General features: G+C 41.6%; 1 protein-coding gene across 9 annotated transcripts in view; it reads right to left on the minus strand.

The window, feature by feature from the left end:
• TBC1D1 (TBC1 domain family member 1) overlaps positions 1-21,420 on the minus strand; it is a 231,246-nt gene that overhangs the window by 73,205 nt on the left and 136,621 nt on the right. For 6 of the 9 annotated variants that reach the window (XM_027103179.1, XM_027103180.1, XM_027103175.1 and 3 more), the window contains 6 exons: positions 20,513-20,604; positions 13,118-13,228; positions 7,796-7,924; positions 6,000-6,086; positions 2,191-2,471; positions 182-340 (listed from right to left, as the gene is read on the minus strand). In XM_027103179.1, coding sequence (XP_026958980.1) covers positions 182-340; positions 2,191-2,471; positions 6,000-6,086; positions 7,796-7,924; positions 13,118-13,228; positions 20,513-20,604 — 859 coding nt within the window. The remainder of the gene's footprint in view (positions 1-181; positions 341-2,190; positions 2,472-5,999; positions 6,087-7,795; positions 7,925-13,117; positions 13,229-20,512; positions 20,605-21,420) is intronic. The other 3 variants (XM_027103174.1, XM_027103177.1, XM_027103178.1) reach the window with 3 other exon arrangements.

The raw sequence follows: 21,420 nt of genomic DNA on the forward strand, positions 1-21,420 counted from the left end.
AATGATAGACTGAAAATAGGAAAACCAAAACCAGACAAGCACACACACACACACACACACGCACACACACACACACACAAGCGGTGGCCCCGGGGTCCTTGTGTGGACATTCAGCACACTCTCTCTGCGTGAGCATCCCAGGAAGACGAACGACACTGAACTTGCCATGCGGGTGGCTCACCTCTTTGGCACGGCATTGCCACTCTGTTCTCCACTTGGGTTATGTTTGAGGTACTTAAAGAAATTGGGCGAGGAGGCGGAGGGGGTAAGACGAGGTGGAGGAGCAGCTGAGGACTGACCTGAGCCACCTTCAGACTCGCCGACAGGGGGACGATTCCCACTAAATAGCAATTAGAGAGAAAGCAGGGGAGTTAAAGGCGGGGACGGAACCGCGCAGGAAACGCAGAGGACACACGGAGGAAACAGGAACTGTCACAGTTAGAGGGTCTCCTCTAACTGTGGAGTCTCCTCTAACTGCTCTCCTCTTCTGCGCCCCAATTCCTGCTGGCAAAGGCAGCTCTCAGTCAAGAGGGCACCGTGCAAGGTCCCTCTTGATCACTTCCCACATGCCTATGTGCGCAAGAGACCCGTTTCCTCTACCCCTTTTTTAGGATCTGACGGGGGGAAAATTTTTTTTAATTAAAACAAAAGCAAAGGAAAGCAAAACAAAATCCAGAGTTTTAGAAATACATCTCTCGTCAAAATGAACAATAACCTGCCTTGAATGTCCAAGTCTCATTTCCTGTGCATAAGTGAGCAGAGTTCATGAGGGGGGAGCAAAGCCAAAGAGGCATGCTGGGGGACGGAGGAGGAGGGGGGACAGTACCGCGCCCCCTCATCACCCACGCCCCACAGGACCCTTTAGGAAGCTGCATTCTTAGGGGAGAAGGGAAATGGACTGTCAGGGACTTCTCATTTCCTGCCACCTCTGGCTTGTGTGAAACAGTGGGCTTATTAGCAAGAGGACTAGAAATCTCCAGACAGGAAAAGTTCCATTATCACTAAAGTGCCAGAAAAAGAGGGGTGGGAGCCAGTGGAGAGGCAGAATAAAAGGAGTGTGCGCACAGGCTTTTAAGAAACATGACAAGAACCCACAAAGCCTCAAACAAACTATGCTTGTCTCCAAAACATCACAGAATTGAACATTAGCTTCTGAAGCATGTCCTGCTTTGGGATCACAATTATCCAGCCAAATTCCAAAGAACCATCATAACTATTTTCAATGGCGTACAGAAAACAGAGCTGAGCGGCTCTACTAGCTCGTCTGAGATGGCTAGCACGTGTCACTGCTTCACCAGCAACACCTCCAACACCCACCCCCGTGTGGACTCTCCCTCATCTGTGCAGGGCCTGCACCGAGACACACATCCTGGCTTCTGTTGTCACCAAAATCAGGCAGCAGCTGCACACAGGTGTGGCCTACTTCAGCCTTCTAAGGTGAGGAGTTTTACAATATTTTTAAAGTGATTTTTAAACATACCTCTGTGTCCATTCATGGTCTCTGACACTCGGAGTCAAATTAATTGCCAAGGGACCCCAGAAGGAAGCAGGAAAGCTTCTACTAGTACTGCTTCCCCAGCTCTATAGCCAGGAAACCCCAACTGCTCACTAGAGCCCAATTATTAAAATTAGTAAGTCTTGTTCGAAGAATCCAGAACTCTCACATTGGAGGAGATTTTAGAGACCACCTATTGTGTCATACAATGTCAACTGTGTCATACAGTGAAGTGAAGCAACTTTGCCCGGGTCATGGCCGGCTTGGGACAGAGCTAGGACAGAGGCCCCGGCATCACTGCGCCTCTAGCCAGGGCCTCCAAACGAGCAGACTCACCTGACCGCTCACTCACTACTTCCCTCCAGGCCAGCGGCAGAGTTCACGGTCAGGGCTGCCTCTCACTGTGTGAGGAGGGACCATTCTGCATCTTAAGGGCCATTTCTGCTCGTCTTACCTGCTTCCTCACCGTACTTGCACTTGAACAGGTAACAAGTATCTCTTACAACTACGTATTTCCCAAGGGAGGAAGACGGGAGGAACACATTGCTTCGAGTTTTACCTTTTAAGCCAAGAGTGAAACCTGACTCAGGTTTCTCTTTTCACCCAACAGACATGCCTGGGATGCACATACCTGGTTAGTAACAGATATGCCCCAGCCATTTATACAACAAATCTACATTTTCAACAAATCTTACTTTCGTTCATGAGGCGTCTCTGTGCTCACTGAGTGATACCTCACAAGTTTCCTTTGCGAGACCCCTGGAGATCCCTGTGCCTGCTGCAGAGGCTGCTGGCATTCCACGGGGACGTGACTCAGAGTGTTGGCGCGCCTCCTGAAGCCCTGCTGGGGTGACAGCAGGGCTGGCTCTTCTGCGGCGTGGCTCTCTGAGTCACTGGACAGGTCATCCGAAGAGCCCAGGAGTCTGAAGGAGCTCTCAGAGATGGGAAAGGCCTCCTTTTCACACACAGACGGCTCCTGGCAGCAGACAGACACAGATCAGACACATGGCAAGGCACTTGTGGGATTTACACATCTCTAATTCCAGTGGCAGGAAAACATTTCAAAATGTAGGCACATCTTCTGATCACAGTGCCCTCTAGAGGCCACCAAAAGTATAAGACGATAAAGGCCCACTAAATGCCTGCTCCTCCGAGACAAAACGTTAGCGTGCAGGACAAATGGGGAAACTGTCCAAGTGCAAGTGTGAAGGACATAAATTATAACAAGTAACTGCCCTAAGCAAAGCTGAAATAGTTCTCTTTCTAGAAAAGAGAGCTCTTTACTACTGCCTATAACAAGTATAGCGAGTGCCGTGTAACTTGTCTGCACAGTTTAAACAAATCAAGTTCTTTATCTTGGCCAAGTGTGTTCATACATGTGATACCCACATTTTATGGCTCTCTCTGAATGTGATCTAATGTTTGGATTTAACTTGGTAATCTTGAGTGTTAAAAATTACATCCTATATTATTCTTAGATATGGAAAATCTCTCTCTAGGCACTTACTGACATGATTCAGGGCAAATCACTTAACTTCTTTCTGCACCTCAATTTCCTCATCTGTAAAAGGGTATAGTGAAAATTTATCTCACCAGGTTTCAGAATTAAGCAAGATAATACAACTAAAAGTACTTGTCTGCTGTTACATGTTGTATAAATATAAGTTATTGTCTTATTAGGCACTCAGTGAATTTCCTGAGTGGGTACTCAAACATTTGTTAAGAATCATGACAATATTTTAATATCGTAGGCTCTCAAGATGCATACTTTTTCAAAGGAATGAACTACCACCACTCATGCTTAGCACTGCATGCCCAGGACGTGGTAGGGGCCAATATATTTTTCTCAAATCAAAAAATATAAAATAACTGATGTGTAAAACACTGATGACTAATAAGAACCTGCTGTATTAAAAAAAAAAAAAAAAAAAAAAAAAAAAATAAAAAAAAATAAAAATAAATATATATAAATATATAAAAATAATAAAAAAAAAAAGTGTACCAGCTTGTCCCTGCTGAAATTACTAGAAGGGATGAATAAATCAACATGAAAAGAGCAAAAAGGAATGACTGCATCTAATAATGGTGGACTGGAAAATCTAAATTCCACCTGTTCATTTGACCTGCAGTTGAGTGTCTCTTAGATGATAGGTATTAAGGATTTTAATTAAAAAAATTAAATTTATGTTTATTGAGGAGAAAGGTTATATACACTTAATTTTGTAGGAATTAGATTTTAAAAGCTTAATTCCCAACACATTATGAAATGTTAAACAGTAACTTAAATTTTTCATTCTTCAGGACTCTACAGTTACCAAGATTCTTTTAATTTAAGGATTTAAAAATGTGTTTAAGACAATTCATCAAGCAATCTCCATCACGCAAACCTATTCATCTCAACTCTCATTAACGTCCTTCCAAATTATGTGGAAGAGCTAACCCTCAGCTTCATCTAACACCTGAAAGGGCCACTGGATGTTCAGCTTCTTTGCTTCCAGACGATCAATTTACTGGAAGAGATCCAATTACATAAAAGCACACTTTTAACAACAGTTTCTCAACGTCAGGATGAACAAACGACATAAAGAATAACATAGAGCCACACACATAATACACACAAATAGGTTCTGAAAAGCTGCATTTCCCTTAGAATTACCCTAGAAATTCAAACCATGTGTATATTCCTAGATCTGTGATTTGAAGAAGAATAAAAAACAAGCAATAAGACTTACTGGAAAAGTCACTTGAGTGACATGAATTTCTTCACAGCACCTTTACTGGAACTAATCTCGAACGCCCTCTTCCCTGTCCACTTCCACGGGTGCAATTCCTATACTTTCTCCAAGATTTATCAAAAGCACTACTGCTCCCCTCTCCAAGCTTTCTCTGGTTCCACTGACCAAAAATAGCTCCCCTTCCTCTTGCTCCTGTGACAGCTAAGCTACCATGGCTCTTATTTGAACTCAGGCTCACAGCTACTGTACTCGATGCTGGTGTATCTTGTCGCCTCTCCTACCACATGAGTTCCTTCCTGCAGGGTAGAAGCTGTCTTTTTCATCTGTATCCAACAGATAAAAAAAACCCAAAACATTTCCAAACTTCAAATGAATTGTGGGTAGAATCAGTATGGAGGAGATGAATTTAAATAGACCACTAGATTCTAACTTAGAAGATCATATTCAGGGCATTCCCTGGTGGTCCAGTGGTTAGGACTCCACACTTCCACTGCCTAGGGCGTGGGTTCAATCCCTGGTTAGGGAACTAAGATCCCGCAAGCCACAGAGCACAGACGACCACCCTCCAAAAAAATAAAATCATATTCAGAAGACTGGGGTCTAGGGACTTGCTCCCCTAAGTGGGTCCACAGACCAGTGGCATCAACATCACCTTGGAGCTTGTCAGAAATTGGCCATTTCAGGAATCACCCCAGGCCTACTGAATCAGAATCTGCATTTTAACCAGATCCCATTAAAGATGCACCTTAGAAATTGAGAAAGCGCTCAACTGAGGCAGTGTTTCTCAAACTATACGCTGTAACACATTGGTAGGCAGTGATATCAATTTCGTGGTCTGCCACAAACTTTTTAAAGCAATAGCAAATACCAGTATGTATCACATGTTTACAGTAAATATCATTTTGTGAAATCTTATTTTCATTTTATCTGTGAGCATGTAGGTATGTGTGTTTCTGAACTAGTTTGCAATGTTAAATGTGTAAATTACTGTTGGTTATGGTCTAAAACCTTTGAAAGCCACATGCCCAGGAGGAAGCACAGAAGAACTTTGATTCCTGTGGTAAGGAGCTGGCTTCCACAACAACTCCCCCTCTTTCCATCCCAGGGCATTCTGACATCCCCAGCACAAAACCCGAAATCCACTTTTCTGGTGGGTAAAAAGTTGAACTAACTAGGTTTAAGTATGCTTATATATTTAGAAAGCGAGAAATTAAAACAAGGACATAGACACAGGTCTGCTACCAAAGAGAACTGCTGGCTTGCTCACTATCACAAAGCTGTGCTGGTGGCAGACACGAGGGGTGAGGTTTATCTATAAAAATAGTGATGTTTAATTATAATCATAGAGTCAGGCAGAGGACAGAGTAAGTTTCAGGAATTTAAGTTGCATACTTCTCATAATTCGTAAACCCACGTTTGAGGTTTTCCCAATTATTTTTAATATTTCATTTAGACATCACTGGAAAACCTACTAAAGAAAGAAATCCATTGATCACTTGTGATTAATTAGATCTCAGTGGCCTGAAATTGTGCTTTTTCCTCTTTGCTTATGGAATAGCCCTCTGTTTTGGTATGTACAACTTTTTGGCTAGAGTAGGACTGCACAACCAGTCCTCCTCCTGCATTATCAAGTCCAGAAGCACCAAATTTCTCATGATTGGAGCTATGAGGCTTCTTTTGTTCCTTTTGATAGGCCCAGTATATAGGAGATGAGCAAGACCCATTTGCTGGTTTCTTCAGGGTGTCATATAAAAAAAAAACGTGCTTACTTTGCTGGTGTTACTTAATGTGCTAGACACGGAGCTGTCCAGATCCAGACTGGCGGAGTGCTCCTGGAGGCCTCTGGCTTTATTACCCTACGGAAAGAAAAGCAGTCGAGTTATGACCCCTGAGGCTTTTGCAAAGGCATCTGCTAGAAGCAACCTGGTCTATTTAAATAAGTTCAGGAAAAATGCATCTACTGGGAAACTCTGCTGAGCACATATGTGCATGAAGACAATCAACATTTGTCTTTTTTTTTTTTTTTAAACCAAACTAAATGTTCCAAAGCACCTTGTGGGTTAGTCATTTGGCAGGGATGATGGGCAGAAGAGACAACACGTCTAGAAGAAAAGCAAGCGCTGAGGTGCGCACACTCAACAACAGAGTCCCCCCTCTGAGTCACACAGTGTCATGACCCACCAGCCTATGACACACAAACCACAATCTCTCGGTCTGGGAGCTCTCAAAGGCAGCCCCACCCCAACTCTGGTTTTGTAAATGAACTCCTTTTAAGGCTGCTGTGAAATTCTCAGAAACACCTCCATACAAAATAAAATTTATCACACACAAAAAATGGAGTGGTTCATGAAATAAAAGATAACTATAAGAAGATACTGCAAGCTCCAGAAAGGTGTGAAACTTTGAGAGAAAAGAGAACTTTCATTTCTTAGTGTAAAAGGTATTTACACTCACCCTGGGGTTGGCGTGGGGCGGGGCGGGGATCAGGGGTTGGTAGTAATTTCTTAAAGAACTCCCAGATCAGTACATACGTATACTCTGTTCTTCCTATAGAGCTGCAGGCCACAAACTTTTTCCGTAAAGGGCCAGATAATAAATCTTTTATGCTTTGTGGACCATATGGTATCCGTGGCAAGTACTCAACTCTGCAGAAAAGCAGCCTTAGACAATAGGTGAATGAACTGATGTGGCTGTGTTTCAATAAAACTCTATTTACAAAAACAGGAGGTGAATGGTATTTGACCCAAGGACCACAGTTTGCAGATCCTGCTATAAACAGTTTCAGACACATAACAATAGCAGCTAATGATAAAAATTTTTTTATAATGTAATCAGAATTTTTATTTATTTATTTATTTAAATTTATTTATTTATGTATGTATTTTATTTTTGGCTGCACTGGGTCTTCGTTGCTGCACACAGGCTTTCTCTAGTTGCGGCGAGCGGGGGCTACTCTTCATTGCGGTGCTCAGGTTTCTCATTGCAGTGGCTTCTCTTGTTGGGGAGTACAGGCTCTAGGCGTGTGGGCTTCAGTAGTTGTGGCTCGCCACCTCAGTCGTTGTGGTTCGCAGGCTCTAGAGCGCAGGCTCAGTAGTTGTGGCGCACGGGCTTATTAGTTGCTCCCCGGCATGTGGGATCTTCCCGGACCAGGGCTCGAACCCATGTCCCCTGTACTGGCAGGCAGATTCTTAACCACTGCGCCACTAGGGAAGTCCCACGATAACAATTTTTAAACTGTACCTAGTGACACTAGGGAGAATGGAACCCACACCTTGGTGTATCTAATCCATGCTCTTTCCAGGGACTGGCCAACAAATAACATTCTTTTGGGAGACAAAAATTCCATACAATACAAAAGAGTAGAGAACACTTTTTAACCCGGACCAAGTTAAAAACTGAATTTTCAGTGTAGATAACATTTTTCTAACACTGAGAAGACACCAAAAAAGGTCTCACCCTTCTAAACTGTATGATGAACACTGATGGAACAAAAGCAAAGAACTGAATTTCATGCTCTCTCAAAAACAGTGATTTAACTTAAACTAGGAGGAATTATGCCACTTACCCGGGACAAAATACTTTCTAAAGACTCCGTTAAAGATCTCTTCGCTTTGTTTTTCAGCATATCTAGCCTAAATCGAGTGGCACTAGATGGTAATTCACTTCCAATATTCTCTGCTGCAATCTGTGATGCCTAGAAAGTGAAACAATGGAAAATTAAGTCACTTAGATCTTCCTTCCCTCCTTCTTTCCTTCCTTTTTAAAGGACCGAAAAATCTCTAGAATGCATCTTTTTGACCTCAGGTCATTTTTTCTGTGACCTCTTCTCATCTGCTCCTTGGTGACATGACTGCAAGTCCAGGAAATAATTTTGCCTCAAAGAGTTGCTTTGCCTACTCCAAACAAAATAAGGAAAGTGCTTAGAAACTAATCAGTTAACAAAGCAGTTTAGAGCTTGGGCTCTGCGGCTGGATCAGACATGTCATTCACTAGCTGTGGCCTTGAGCAAGTTTCTTACTTTCTCTGAGCCACAATTTCGTCTTCTGTAAGTTGAGATCAACCTCATGATCTAACCATAGTGCTATGTTGTGAGATTAAAACACATAAAGCATGTAAAACATTGGGCACAGCTTCTGGTACAAAGGTAGCTATGATTAGCTTTTCAAAGTAAAGTAACAACTTACTTTTGGGGGCATTTCAGAGGGTGAGACAAAATAAATCTAATCAACTGAAGAATCCATCCTCTCTGCCTACACTAATCCCTTCATCCCCTTCTACAGAATCCTGTCTTTTTCTTCTCTCCCACCTATTGTTTCCATCATCCCATTCATTCTCCTCTGCAACCAAGTCTCTCCCTTAACTGATGGGAACATGAAACTGACAACATAAAAGTTTGTTTGCCAATCACAAAATGAAGTTTAATGTTACTTATTAACAAAGAGGTATGCTTAAAAAAATACAAAAAAACCTCTACTCTAGATTAAATTGTTTCTTCTATGGATTCTTACCTGAATGCCTTCTGCTAGATGATGACTTTGTTAGAAAAATACTCAACCACATCCTCCATTACTCTAAACACCAACTATTCTTTGTTGTTGTTACATATGTCAAGCATACAGAAAAATGTGCAGATTAATACAATAAATGCCTTCATACCACCTCCAGCTTTGGCCAAGTTAACATTGTGCAGGTGTTGAGAAGAACAGGGATGAGCACAGGCTCTGGCAGTCACTCAACAAATACTGACTAAGTCATGTAGCATGGGTGGATGCCTTACTAGTTGCAGTTTGGTCCTGTGCAATCATTTACCAAGAGTAAGAGCCTATTCAGACTGGAGTCAGCCTCTAGAGGAAAGGGAATTACCCACAAAGAACCCTCAGGGGCCTGCATTTGACTCAATACCAGCTCACTCACGAAGTTAAGAAACTGTAGACCTGCTTTCAAACTCATAACCAAAGTTTTCCTAAAAAAGAAGCACTTTTAACTGTTCTGATATATACAGAAAATACCGGCTAAAAGACTGGTAGAACGTAGTAGATCCTACATAGAAAGAACAAAAACTGCACTTGTGTTTTTCTTTTTATAAACCAGGCCATACGAATCTCTATATACTTAATTCAATGCTGCTTCTGCTCTCCTCTACCACCTAAAAAGGTTCTTTTCTATGTCTATCACTGTAATTCAAATGCAGTCTGAAAATAATTCACATTTAGAAAATAATTCACGTTTAGACACACACTCCTTGTTTATTTTAAACTAAGCATCTAGAAGTTTCTCCTTTGAAGATGATGCTGGTTCTTGGATAAGTTTCTAGCGTGGGGCTCTAGAGTGAATTTGTACTGCAGTCCTCACATTGCCGATCCCAAGACAGATGGGTAAACTCTAAGCATGAACGTTTGGAGCCAAGTTTTAAATTCTGAAGCTACTATGAAGTTCTCAGTTCAGAACCCACCATCCAGTAGTGTCACAATGTATCCACCATCAGCCTTATTCAGAATAACCAGCACCTAGAAATAGCTAAGGTGCCCATCAAAAGGAGAATGGAGAAACAAACTGTGTTATTGACACAATGGAATAAAAAGGAACTAATTACTGATTTATGAAGCAAAAAGGACGAATATCAAAAACATTATGCTAAGCAAAAGAAGCCAGAACTAAAAGAGAACATACTGTATGATTCCATTTATAGAAAGTTCTAAAACAGGCAAAACTAATCTGTGGTAGGAAAAAAAATCAAAACAGTGGTTGCCTGGGGGAGGGAGGGAGTGAGGACTGACGGGGTATGGGGGTACTTTCTGGCATGATGGAGATGTTCTATACCTTGATACGGGTCTGGGTTACCTAAATATACGAAATCCTCAAAACTCAACAAATGGTACACTCAAGATTTGTGCAACTTACTATATGTAAATGTTATCTCCAAAAAATTGTAAATAAATACCAAATTCTAATTAATGATATGCATACTGAAGTGTTTAGGGATCAAGAGTACTAGTATCAGAAACTTACTCTGAAAAACATCAAAAATAAGGTGGAGTAATAGATGGATAGCTATATGGGAAAGCAAACATAACAAAACGTTTAAAATGGTTTTACCCAGATTGTGGGTATGTGAGTGTTCACTGTGTGATTCTTTCAACTTTTTGGTATGTTTGAAATTTTCTGTAATAAAATGTCAGAAAAAAAAAAAAGAAAGAAAAACTTACCTACTGGATAACGGACCCAGACAAATCGATGAGTGGTTACATAACATTAGATTTTGTTAGTTAATCATTATGCCCTTTAGGAGCTTAAGATAATGTCCTTGGACCTCAGACACGTGGGCTCCACACTCTCTAGCAAACGACTTGACCTCTGTTCCTCATGTCCTTGTCTCTAACATGGGTATTATACCACCTATCTCAAAAAAGTTGTTGTAGAAAAAAATGGAATAATTCATGTAGAGAATTAAAACTATACCTAGTACATGGGAAACGTTCTATCAGTGGCAGTTGATTTAATATTATTAATTTTTGTACCAGCTCAGTGAATACAAGCAGAAATGATATGTCCACTGATTCAAACATGATACTCTCTAAACTTTATTAATTTATAGGTCCTTGCCCAAACTGAATCCTTTCCCACAAGATCAAAGGATTCATTCAGTTTGTTTTCTACTTTACGGAACGATTCCTCCGACAGGTATCCAACACTAACACTTCAGTCTGAAAAGCATGTACAGTGTGGCATCACCACAGCTCTGAGAAGTACAGCCCTGAGACTGTGCTCATGGTCTTCCATCTACTTTTTTTTTTTTTTTTTTTTTTTGCGGTACACGGGCCTCTCACTGTTGCGGCCTCTCCCGTTGCAGAGCACAGGCTCCGGACGCGCAGGCTCAGCGGCCATGGCTCACGGGCCGAGCCGCTCCGCGGCATGTGGGATCTTCCCGGACAGGGGCACGAACCCATGTCCCCTGCATTGGCAGGCGGACTTTCAACCACTGCGCCACCAGGGAAGCCCTTCCATCTACTTTTGAAGGCTGGTGGACGCAGACCACAATTCTACCTCTCTCTAGGTCAAGTCAAAACACATTTTCAAAGGTTACAGGAATTTTTAGGAGCAATAAGAACATAATGAAGTCCATGTGGTTAAATTATCAGGTAGCAGAAAGTGAGAGCAGGAATCTATTGGTGAACTCTCAAAAGTTCATCTGATCAATCTGATCTAAAGCAGCTGCGGCTCTAAAAAGCCGAACTCGGAGCCCAAGAGGGTGTCCAGCCTAGGGGACACCCAACTACTGCCCAGACACCAGTTCCACTTTGTGAGACTTGGTCTTCTTTACATTAAATTCTGTTTTCAAATGAGGGAAAATAAAAGAAACATTAATATATTTCTTTACTGTACTAGTCTATGCCCAAATCATAAAGATACTACCCTGTTTCACAAAAATGAGATTGCATTTAGGGCAAAACTTTCCATCCACCATAAACACTTCATTCTCCTTTCTAGCCATTACAAATTATTTCAGAATTATCAATTTCCTGTTGGAACAAGTTAGAGTGACTCAGGAAAGAGAAAATCAAACATAGAATAACTATCAGTGGCACAAGAGAAAAAAGGAAAGAAAATGAGAAAAGAAATATGTTGAAAAGTGAACTAGGGAATTAACTGAAAACTTAGACTGGGTGGCCCATCCAAAAGTGAACAGGAGGATAACAGAACTTGCCCACTCTCTTAAGGGTACCGGCTGAGAAGGGAGGAAGGTCAACACACAAAGGCCAAAAACACAGTGTACTGATATTAGGGTCACAGCTAAGGGGCCCTAGAGTTGGCTGATGAAATTAAAAACAATGTTGGCCACTGTATGTGACCAGGAGTTCAGCAAAGGCACATAATTGCCAAAGCCAGCTGGAAAGCAGAAAGCAAATGGGGAGAGTTGCTGTGTGTGCATCCAAATAAAACTGCATCACGGTTACGTTACCGGAAAAGCAGAGGCTGTTTACAGGGAAAATAGCAAGAGGAGAGCACACAACTGAGCATTAAAACACCTTGAGAATAAGCACTCAGGAAGTATTCTTTTTTTAAAAAAAAAAAAAAAAAAAAAAGGCAATATACTTCTGGAAATTAAAGACTCTTTGAACATACTTTACTGATTTTTCTCTAGGCTTTCTGGCCTAACAGTAACTTAAACAAATATAAAATGCACGTTTAGAAGCTATAATGGTTATTATAAATTGATTTATAGAGAGTCCAAAAGAAATAGGAAAATGGTCCTGAAGCCCAGACTCGAAGCTCTTCAAAGACAGAGCCCTGCAGGCAGCCCCAGCCTCTGAGATAGCACCCCTCACACAGAAAAGCTGAACAGAGCTGTGGAAAGAGAGGACAGGAGGCCAACTCTGCACCTCCAGCATATGAAGTGGAATTAACGGAAGCTCCACATCTGAATAGCACGTAAACCAGGCTAATGCTGTATGTGACTTATCAGTAGTGCTATCTTCTATGCACATTGCATTTTTATTACAAAGAGCTTCCGGGCACTTTATGTAATTCTGAAGGCAGCTGTACAATGTCAGTCCCATTTAATCAAGAGGAAAGGTGAGGTGACAGGGACCGGCTCCCTGCAGGTCAAGGAGCCTTCCTTGCTAGCATCCACTCGTAAACTCCACTCTCGATGCTCTACACCAGTCCCCTCATCAGAGCAACTACTCTGCTCCCACTACAACGCAGACAGAAACTCTCCTCACCTTTTCTAAGCACAATCTAAATATTCCCCAATTTCCCCTACATGTTTAACAAATGAAAATAAAATTCAGGGAGAAAAAGAAGTTTCAGAGCTTCAGAAAATCCTCAGGACTCTGCTTTACACAGTGTCCTGGTAAAATTTTAAGAAGAGAGAAAAATGCCATACCTGCTTTATCTCCCCAATATGGACGTGAACTTTTTGTTTCTCTTCATATAAACATCTCAGGAAAGAAACAATCAATTCATTCTCTCGCTGCTCATTTCTTGGTCTCAATTTCTTAATAAAAAAAAAAGAATATATTACATTAATTTTTAATTGTCACCAAAACTGCTAACCCATCCCTTTGAAAATGCTACCAGCTTCCATTCATCAACTAGTGCTTTTACCCAATCACCTCACTAGGGGGCACCAATGATCCTACAACTGGAGATAATTTTTAAAAAGAAACAGATAACGAAGCCAGTGGGCCAGATTTAGCCTCTGACCTCTGATGTCCTTATACCTAAAATAAACATTTCACATCAGATAGAGACATAGTCAAAATATTTAATAAACAGTCTTAAAAGCATAAGAAAAGGACAAAAATCTGTGTAAACACCCAGAGGTCAAGAGCCACAATGGTTACTTATTTATAAACTCTTATGGTCAGGCAACTGGAAAGGAAACCAGCAACTGGATCCAGGGCCATGGTTCCTTCCACATGTCAAACATGTTCATCATGAAGCACTTCCTGGAAGCCTCACAAGGCATGCACTTGCACACAAAATTTCATGGCATGGACTCAATTTTTTTCCTCTGGTTTTTAAAAAATTATTTGTATGCCTTTAGTGGCAAAGCACACTGGTCTAGAAATCAGGTCATGTAAGTTCAAGGTGCTGCCTAGAAGTGAGACCAAAGGCTTGTCATTTAAGCTTAGCTTCTCTGTCTGTTCAAATGAAGATTATGCACAAAATACACTCCAAGGTCTTTTCCAGCCCCAAATTCTTTGGATTTGAAATACCAGAGTTCATGTTTAGAAGACCATCTAATTTAATGTATTCAATTATTTTCCCTGAATATGAAGAAAACAAAACTGAATTACTCTGGAGATAAACAAAGTTTCTGGTCTATAATCTTTAGAAAAATATCTTTTTTTTACAACGACAGTTATCCATTGCCCTGCTCCTCCCTCCCTCCCTACCCCAAACCTCTAGCCTGCCCTTTAAATCAAAGTCAGGGTGTCTAATAAACGGATCAATTACACAAGCATCCGAGTCCAGGTCAATGCCATTCTTGGCAGCCCAGCTGACTAAGGAACAATTTTACCCCTCCTGTCACAGACTAGAAGCATTCTAACATTCCTCTCTTAAAGACAAAGATCATTTTAAATAAGTTGTTCCTGTTACCCAAGGAAAGGATAGTAAATGATTAGAAGAGGTTGTTTTCAATGAGGACTTCCTGTTCTCTCAAATTTCAGATTTAAAGATTAAATATTTTAAAGGTCAGAATAATGTTCTCAATCTGGATGCCAAGCCATGAACCTTGATGTTATAATTTTTTACATGTTTTATGCAACACGTGGGTTGTTCCAGAGAAAGTTTCCATCAGATCTTCAAAAGAGGAAAGCGGTAGTCACATACCACAATCCTAACTTAATTTTGCTGACCTCGGGACGGTTACAGATACACTGTGAGTCTAAAAGCCCCCAGAGACAACAGGAACTTTCACTCATTGCTGGTGGGAACATGATATGGTTACAGCACTTTGGGAGCCAGTTTGGCAGCTTCTTACAAAACTAACCACGTTCCCACCATGTGATCCAACAATCGTACTGCTTAGTATTCACTTGAATGAGTTGAAAATCTATGCCCATACAAAAGCCTGCACAAGAATGTGTATAGCAGCTTTATTCATAATTGCTAAAATTTAGAAGCAACCAGGTGTCTTTACACAGGTGAATGGATAAACTGTGGTACATCCAATGAAATATTACTCAGCACTAAAAAGAGCTATCAAACCATAAAAAGACATGGAGGAACCTTAAATGCATATTGTTAAGGGAAAGAAGCCCAACTGAAAAGGCTACACAAACAGTATGATTCTAACTATGTGACATTCTGGAAAAGACAAACTATGGAGACAGTAAGATCAGTGGTTGCCTGGGGTTTGGAACAGAGGTGGGGGGTTGGGGAATAGTGAAAAGGTGGAGCATAGAGAATCTTTAGGGCAGTGAAACAATTCTGTATGATACTATAATGGTGGATACATGCCATCAAACATGTGTCAGAACCCACAGAATGTACCACACCAAGAGTTAACCCTAATGTAAACTACAGACTTTAATCACTAAAGATGTATCAATATTGGCTGATCGATTGTAATAAAGGTACCACATTAAGACAAGATATTAATAGGGGAAACTGGCTTGGGGGAAGGGCATGAGAAGTTTCATGGGAACTCTCTGTACTTCCACCCACTTTTTCTGTGAAACTAAAACTACTCTAAAAAATAAAGTATATATATATTTAAAGTCCAGGAAAGAGAAGCAGGCAGGAATTACGAAGCCTCTGAGCAGGCACCCGAGAGCTGACCCATTCTTTCCTTTCCTATTCTTCAATCAAACCTTTGGGCTGCTCTCACAAGAAAATTTGTATTTTTGTTGGAGAAATTCTTCATAATCACTTATTTCAACATATCAAAAAAGGCTAAGAATACAGTAACAGGAGAGGAGCATTATTAATACATTCTCTTTCCCTCAGCATATACATGAAAGAAACTACTTGAATGGACAGAAAATGAGACTAAACTGAGCACAATGTACTACCACAGCTACTGCCCAGACACTGCATCAAGGAGCTCGTTAAACATCACAGGGGAAAGTCAGTGAGGCTGAGAAGACCATGTCTGTGGTGTCATACAAGGTCAAGAAATAAACCCTTTCTTAAAATAACTGAAACATGACTAGGGGCTACCCTGCTATTTAGTGAAAACGATTAGCAAGGTATCATCTCCTGAGTGCCTCCCAGGGAACTTCACCATCCTGCAAAGGCACAAATCATTATTTCCTGAAGATGATTTAACTTTATAAACATTCATGACAGAGAGACAGGTCTGAGGAAAATAATGGGGAATGAAGTTGGATAACATCCCTTTGCAGTCAAAAATTAACTTGCTTATTACTCAAAGTTAACCTACGGAGTCAGGAGTCAGGGTGGTGGTCACCTGGGGCAGGACCAAGGGGGGGTTCGGAGGGACTTGGACACGCTCTATTTCCTAATCTGCGTGCTGCTGCACAGGTGTATTCATCTTATAAAAATTCACTGACAGGGCTTCCCTGGTGGTGCAGTGGTTGAGAATCTGCCTGCCAATGCAGGGGACACGGGTTTGAGCCCTGGTCTGGGAAGATCCCACATGCCGTGGAGCAACTAGGCCCGTGAGCCACAACTACTGAGCCTGCGCATCTGGAGCCTGTGCTCCACAACAAGAGAGGCCACGATAGTGAGAGGCCCGCGCACCGCGATGAAGAGTGGCCCCCGCTTGCCGCAACTAGAGAAAGCCCTCGCACAGAAATGAAGACCCAACACAGCCAAAAATAAATAAATAAATAAATAAATATTTAAAAAACTTCACCTACAGCCAATATTTTATAATAACTATAGAGTATAACCTTTAAAAATTGTGAATCACTACGTTGCACACCTGAAACTTATGTAATATTATAAATCAACTATATCTCAAAATTTTTTTTTATTTCACTGAACTATATACCACTGATTTGTGTGCTTTTCTATAGTTATATTTCATTTTTAAAAAAAGAACAATATAAAACAATTAATTGCCTGTTAAAAGCAACAAAGCCAACGTTGTTACGTGTTTCTTAACCTCATTTCTATGAGGGCGGGCCTATAAATTGGTTGTAAAAGCAATTTGAAATCCATTTCTAACACTGCCTAATGAATACCAGAATGCTGAGAAAGCCTATGGTCTTCTGAGGAGTCTACTGAAAATGGCAGTGCTCACCTGGACTACAGCCTGACATCTTTTTTAAAAAGTATAATGAAATCTTGCAAGAAATAATTTTAAAACCATGGGAAAATCCAATTAAGCTGCTCTATATTCTGTACAAAGTGAAAAAAAATTCCTCCAACCACTTATCTTTAACTTGTGAAAAGTCACATTATTTAATCCGTTATCAACATCTACTGACTATAAATCTATTTGATTTACCTACTGAGTATTAATTAAGTCATTCCCTGAAATACACGCATTCAAATGAAGAGAATTCGACTTTGAGACAGTTTCTTTACTAGCCCAACTCAGACTGAAAGCAACTTCTCCCTGAGGACGACCTATGTAAACTCCGCACACTCAGCCAGCAGGGGACAGCACCTGGACAGAGTCAGACCCCACCCAAGGGTCACATTCTCATTCGCCCACTTAGACATGTTTGAAAAATGTACACTTCAACAAGGTCCTAAATTAAAAAGTGGCTCTGCAGTGTCTTGAGTCCTCTTAGAAGGGTTAGCACACCCACAGGCCCATCTGGCCCCAAGTTCTCCTCACAGAGCTCAAAGTCAAAGCCGGCTTATTTGCAGCAGTGATACTTCCCCAGCATCATCTGCACAGTAATTAAGGATTTGTTTTTCTTTATGGTTCTGTTTGGGTTGCACTTTTTTTTTTTTTGCATGAAACATTTATTTACAAAAACACTGAATATATATGTTTTAATAACTATTTAAGCAATCATGTACTATTGATTTCAATAGTAATTACATTTGTTTTATAAAAATTTGCCCTTGGAGAATTTCCTCAGAAACAAATCATTCTCCAGGAAAAAAAACCATACAAAGGAAAATATTAACCATTCTATTTAAAAGAGGTATCATGACACTGCAAAGCCACCTTTTTCCTTATGATCTGTTTGAAATGCATGATTTTCAAATGCATTAGCAGGAACTACTACCTAAAAAGAAACTAGTGACTTGGTTTATAAAATATTTTATAAAAAAACAAGAATGGTCATTGAGTAAATAATTTAATAAGACTACCAATAAGCCATCAGAAGAAGAGATCCATGTTAAATTTGTATTATTCAAAAAAGAGCCACACCTACAATGATGGAGGACAAAGTACGAGCTGGCTTTTCAAAGCCAATGAACAATGACTTCCCTTTGGTCTTTAAACCAATCAAAAAATTACAGAGCCTTCTACAACACCACACAGGGATCCCAGGATATTAACTGAATCCATTTTTTTAAAACAAACTTTTGTCACTGATTTTCTCTAAAGTCTCTTTGCCATTTTTTATATTGAGTGTCTCACACTCACATGGATCAAAGAGAATCTCAAAATCACATCCATCAGGAACCTAATCATTGCTGCAGAAGGGTATCTGGGGTATTACCTATCCTGATGCACCACACTGTTTTGGGGAAAGCTACACAGTGCTATCTAAATGAGAAAGAAAACAAACTCACAGTAGGGGAGGAAGGTGCATCTTCTATGCTTGCTAGAAAGATATTCCCCAAAGTGACTTGATGGCACTAAAACAGCAAAGTGGGCTAGCATCAGATGAAAAAGGACCCAGCTCTGGGCTTCCCTGGTGGCGCAGTGGTTAAGAACCCACCTGCCAGGGCTTCCCTGGAGGCGCAGTGGTTGAGAGTCCGCCTGCCGGTGCAGGGGACACGGGTTCATGCCCCGGTCTGGGAGGATCCCACATGCCGCGGAGCGGCTGGGCCCGTGAGCCATGGTCGCTGAGCCTGCGCGTCCAGAGCCTGTGCTCCGCAACGGGTGAGGCCACAACAGTAAGAGGTCCACGTACCACAAAAAAAGAAAAAAAAGAAGAATCCACCTGCCAATGTAGGGGACATGAGTTCGAGCCCTGGTCCAGGAAGATCTCACATGCTGCAGAGCAACTAAGCCCATGTGCCACAACTACTGAGCCTGCGCTCTAGAGCCCGTGAGCCACAACTACTGAGCCTGTGTGCCACAACTACTGAAGTCCACGCGCCTAGAGCCTGTGCTCTGCAACAAGAGAAGCCACTGCAATGAGAAGCCGACGCACCGCTACGAAAAGTAGCCCCTGCTTGCCGCAACTACAGAAAGCCTGAGCGCAGCAACGAAGACCCAACACAGCGAAAAATAAATTAAAATAAATTTAAAAAAAAAAAAGAAAAAGGACCCAGCTCCCATCACAAATGCATTAACAATCAGAAGCAAATTGTCCATCCATTTATGAATTCCAAGTACAAATCACATTAAATTTGTCTGAGAGTACTGCGTACTTAGAACGCTAAAGATCCTTTAAGAAAAAACAAAGTAGTGTGTCTCAAGTCAATTCAAAAGAAAATAAGAAAACTGAAAGGCAATTGGAAATTGTGAAAGTTACATTCTAAGCTATTTATAAAATTAAAAAACTCTTCCTACGCTCTCCTTCAAACATACATATGCCAATCCTACTGCAGAAGATCAAGGGAAGGAGAACTCGAACATGTGATTAAAAAGACAAAGACAATTCTTTAATTTTTCACTCTAACAGAAAACAGATCACGGGCCCTGTCTGTAGCCTCTCCCTCAGTGAAGAGGGAGAGAGAACCTACAGTCTAGACTTGCTAGCCATCTTGTTTTGTTTAAAGACTTCTCTATGTGCAGAACCCCTGGCACTCTCCTCCCCACTAGAGACTTATGCTTTGTTCTGATGTACTCTCCTCCCTAGGAAAGTGCCACAGAACCACAGAAAATGCCCCTCGGCTAAAGCAGACATGAAATTTTTGATGAGCTCATTAAAGATTCATAATGAACAGACTATGGGCATGCCAGCACACACAGTGTGGTTTCCCGAGATAAGTGCATCTAAACGCAAGGACGACAGTGCGGTTCCGGGCTTAATGCAGAAAACCGATGAGCTTGGGTTTTCTTCTGTATTTTGTTTTTATGTTTAGGTTTGATATACCATATAGTAGGTAACACCTAAATTTATTTTCAAAACTGAAAAAAAAGAGCGAAGAAGAAAAGTTATGTTCAATTTCATGTACAAAATGTTATATCCTTAAGACTCTCACACTTAGGGCTGAAATCCCAAGCGGGAAGGAGCTAGCAGAGGTCTTCCAGAGAGGGTTTCCCTGGTGGCGCAGTGGTTGAGAGTCTGCCTGCCAACGCAGGGGACACAGGTTCGTGCCCCAGTCTGGGAAGATCCCACATGCCGCGGAGCGGCTGGGCCCGTGAGCCATGGCCGCTGAGCCTGCGCCTCCGGAGCCTGTGCTCCGCAATGGGAGAGGCCAAAACGGTGAGAGGGACCAAAATCCAGGTCCCGTCTCCCGGGCTGAGGCTCTCTCCACTTTATTATTTCCTTTCTCTAGTTCCTTAAGGGAGAGTAGTTTTCACGTGAAAAACCAAGCCCTGATAGGAATCTGCAATTCTGGCCTGGCCCCTGTCCCGAGGCTGTTAAAGCTTAAACCTAGAGGAACTCAGGCCCACTTCCTTGAGGATCTGACAGGTTTGCTTTGCTATTTTTTATAAATAAAATTTCACAGAGAAGCTGCCTGCTTTCTTCCTTCTGGAAATTTAAAACCAGTACTGTACCTGAACCTCCTCAAAAATAGTTGCTTGCTCCTGATTAGTTAATGTTGTCAGGTGCTTCTGGAGTTCTAGTTTGGTTTTGGAAGAATTCATTCCTATTAAGAGAAAAAAAGAGACATGAGAACACTCTAGGTAACAGTTACGAGGTACAGTTAACACTTCCCATGCTCACTCCCCCCTCTTACATGACTTAACCACCTTCTTCAGGCTTCTGAGGTTTTATGGAAAGTCTAATCAATAATGTCGGTGATGATGATGACCCTGACAACAAGCAACATTTTTTTTTTTTTTTTTTTTTTTTTTGTGGTACGCGGGCCTCTCACTGTTGTGGCCTCTCCCGTCGCGGAGCACAGGCTCTGGACGCGCAGGCTCAGTGGCCATGGCTCACGGGCCCAGCCACTCTGCAGCATGTGGGATCCTCCCGGACCGGGGCACAAACCCGCGTCCCCTGCATCGGCAGGCAGACCCTCAATTACTGCGCCACCAGGGAAGCCCCTAAGCAACATTTTTTGATTGAGCCCTCACGTGGTAGGCACTGACTTAAACATCAGGCCTGTATCATTTCATTTAATACTCAGAACAATCTGGTAAAGAGGACTTGATTAGCCCCATTTTACAGTTACGGAAACTGAGACCCAGAGAGCTCAGTTAATTCCCAAAGACCCCATACTGGACTCTCTGTCAGCTTTGTGTGGTTCCAAATTGCCTTTTTTCGCCACTACTCCAACACCTCACACAGCCAGAACATTGTCCGCAGGAAACGATAAATTCTCAGGGAGTATTTATATGTAAACTAGACAATCTCCCTTAAGGATAAACAACTACTGCCCCATTTGAAAACTGACCAACATTCTTCTCTTACAGGTTAGGCTAGGCTCTTTCACAAGAAAGTGATTTGTGTGGCTAACAAC

This window comes from Aethalodelphis obliquidens, unplaced genomic scaffold, assembly GCF_003676395.1.
Source record: "Aethalodelphis obliquidens isolate GAN/ISIS:26980383/991018 unplaced genomic scaffold, ASM367639v1 scaffold6, whole genome shotgun sequence".
In the NCBI taxonomy this organism is placed as follows: Eukaryota; Metazoa; Chordata; class Mammalia; order Artiodactyla; family Delphinidae; genus Aethalodelphis; species Aethalodelphis obliquidens.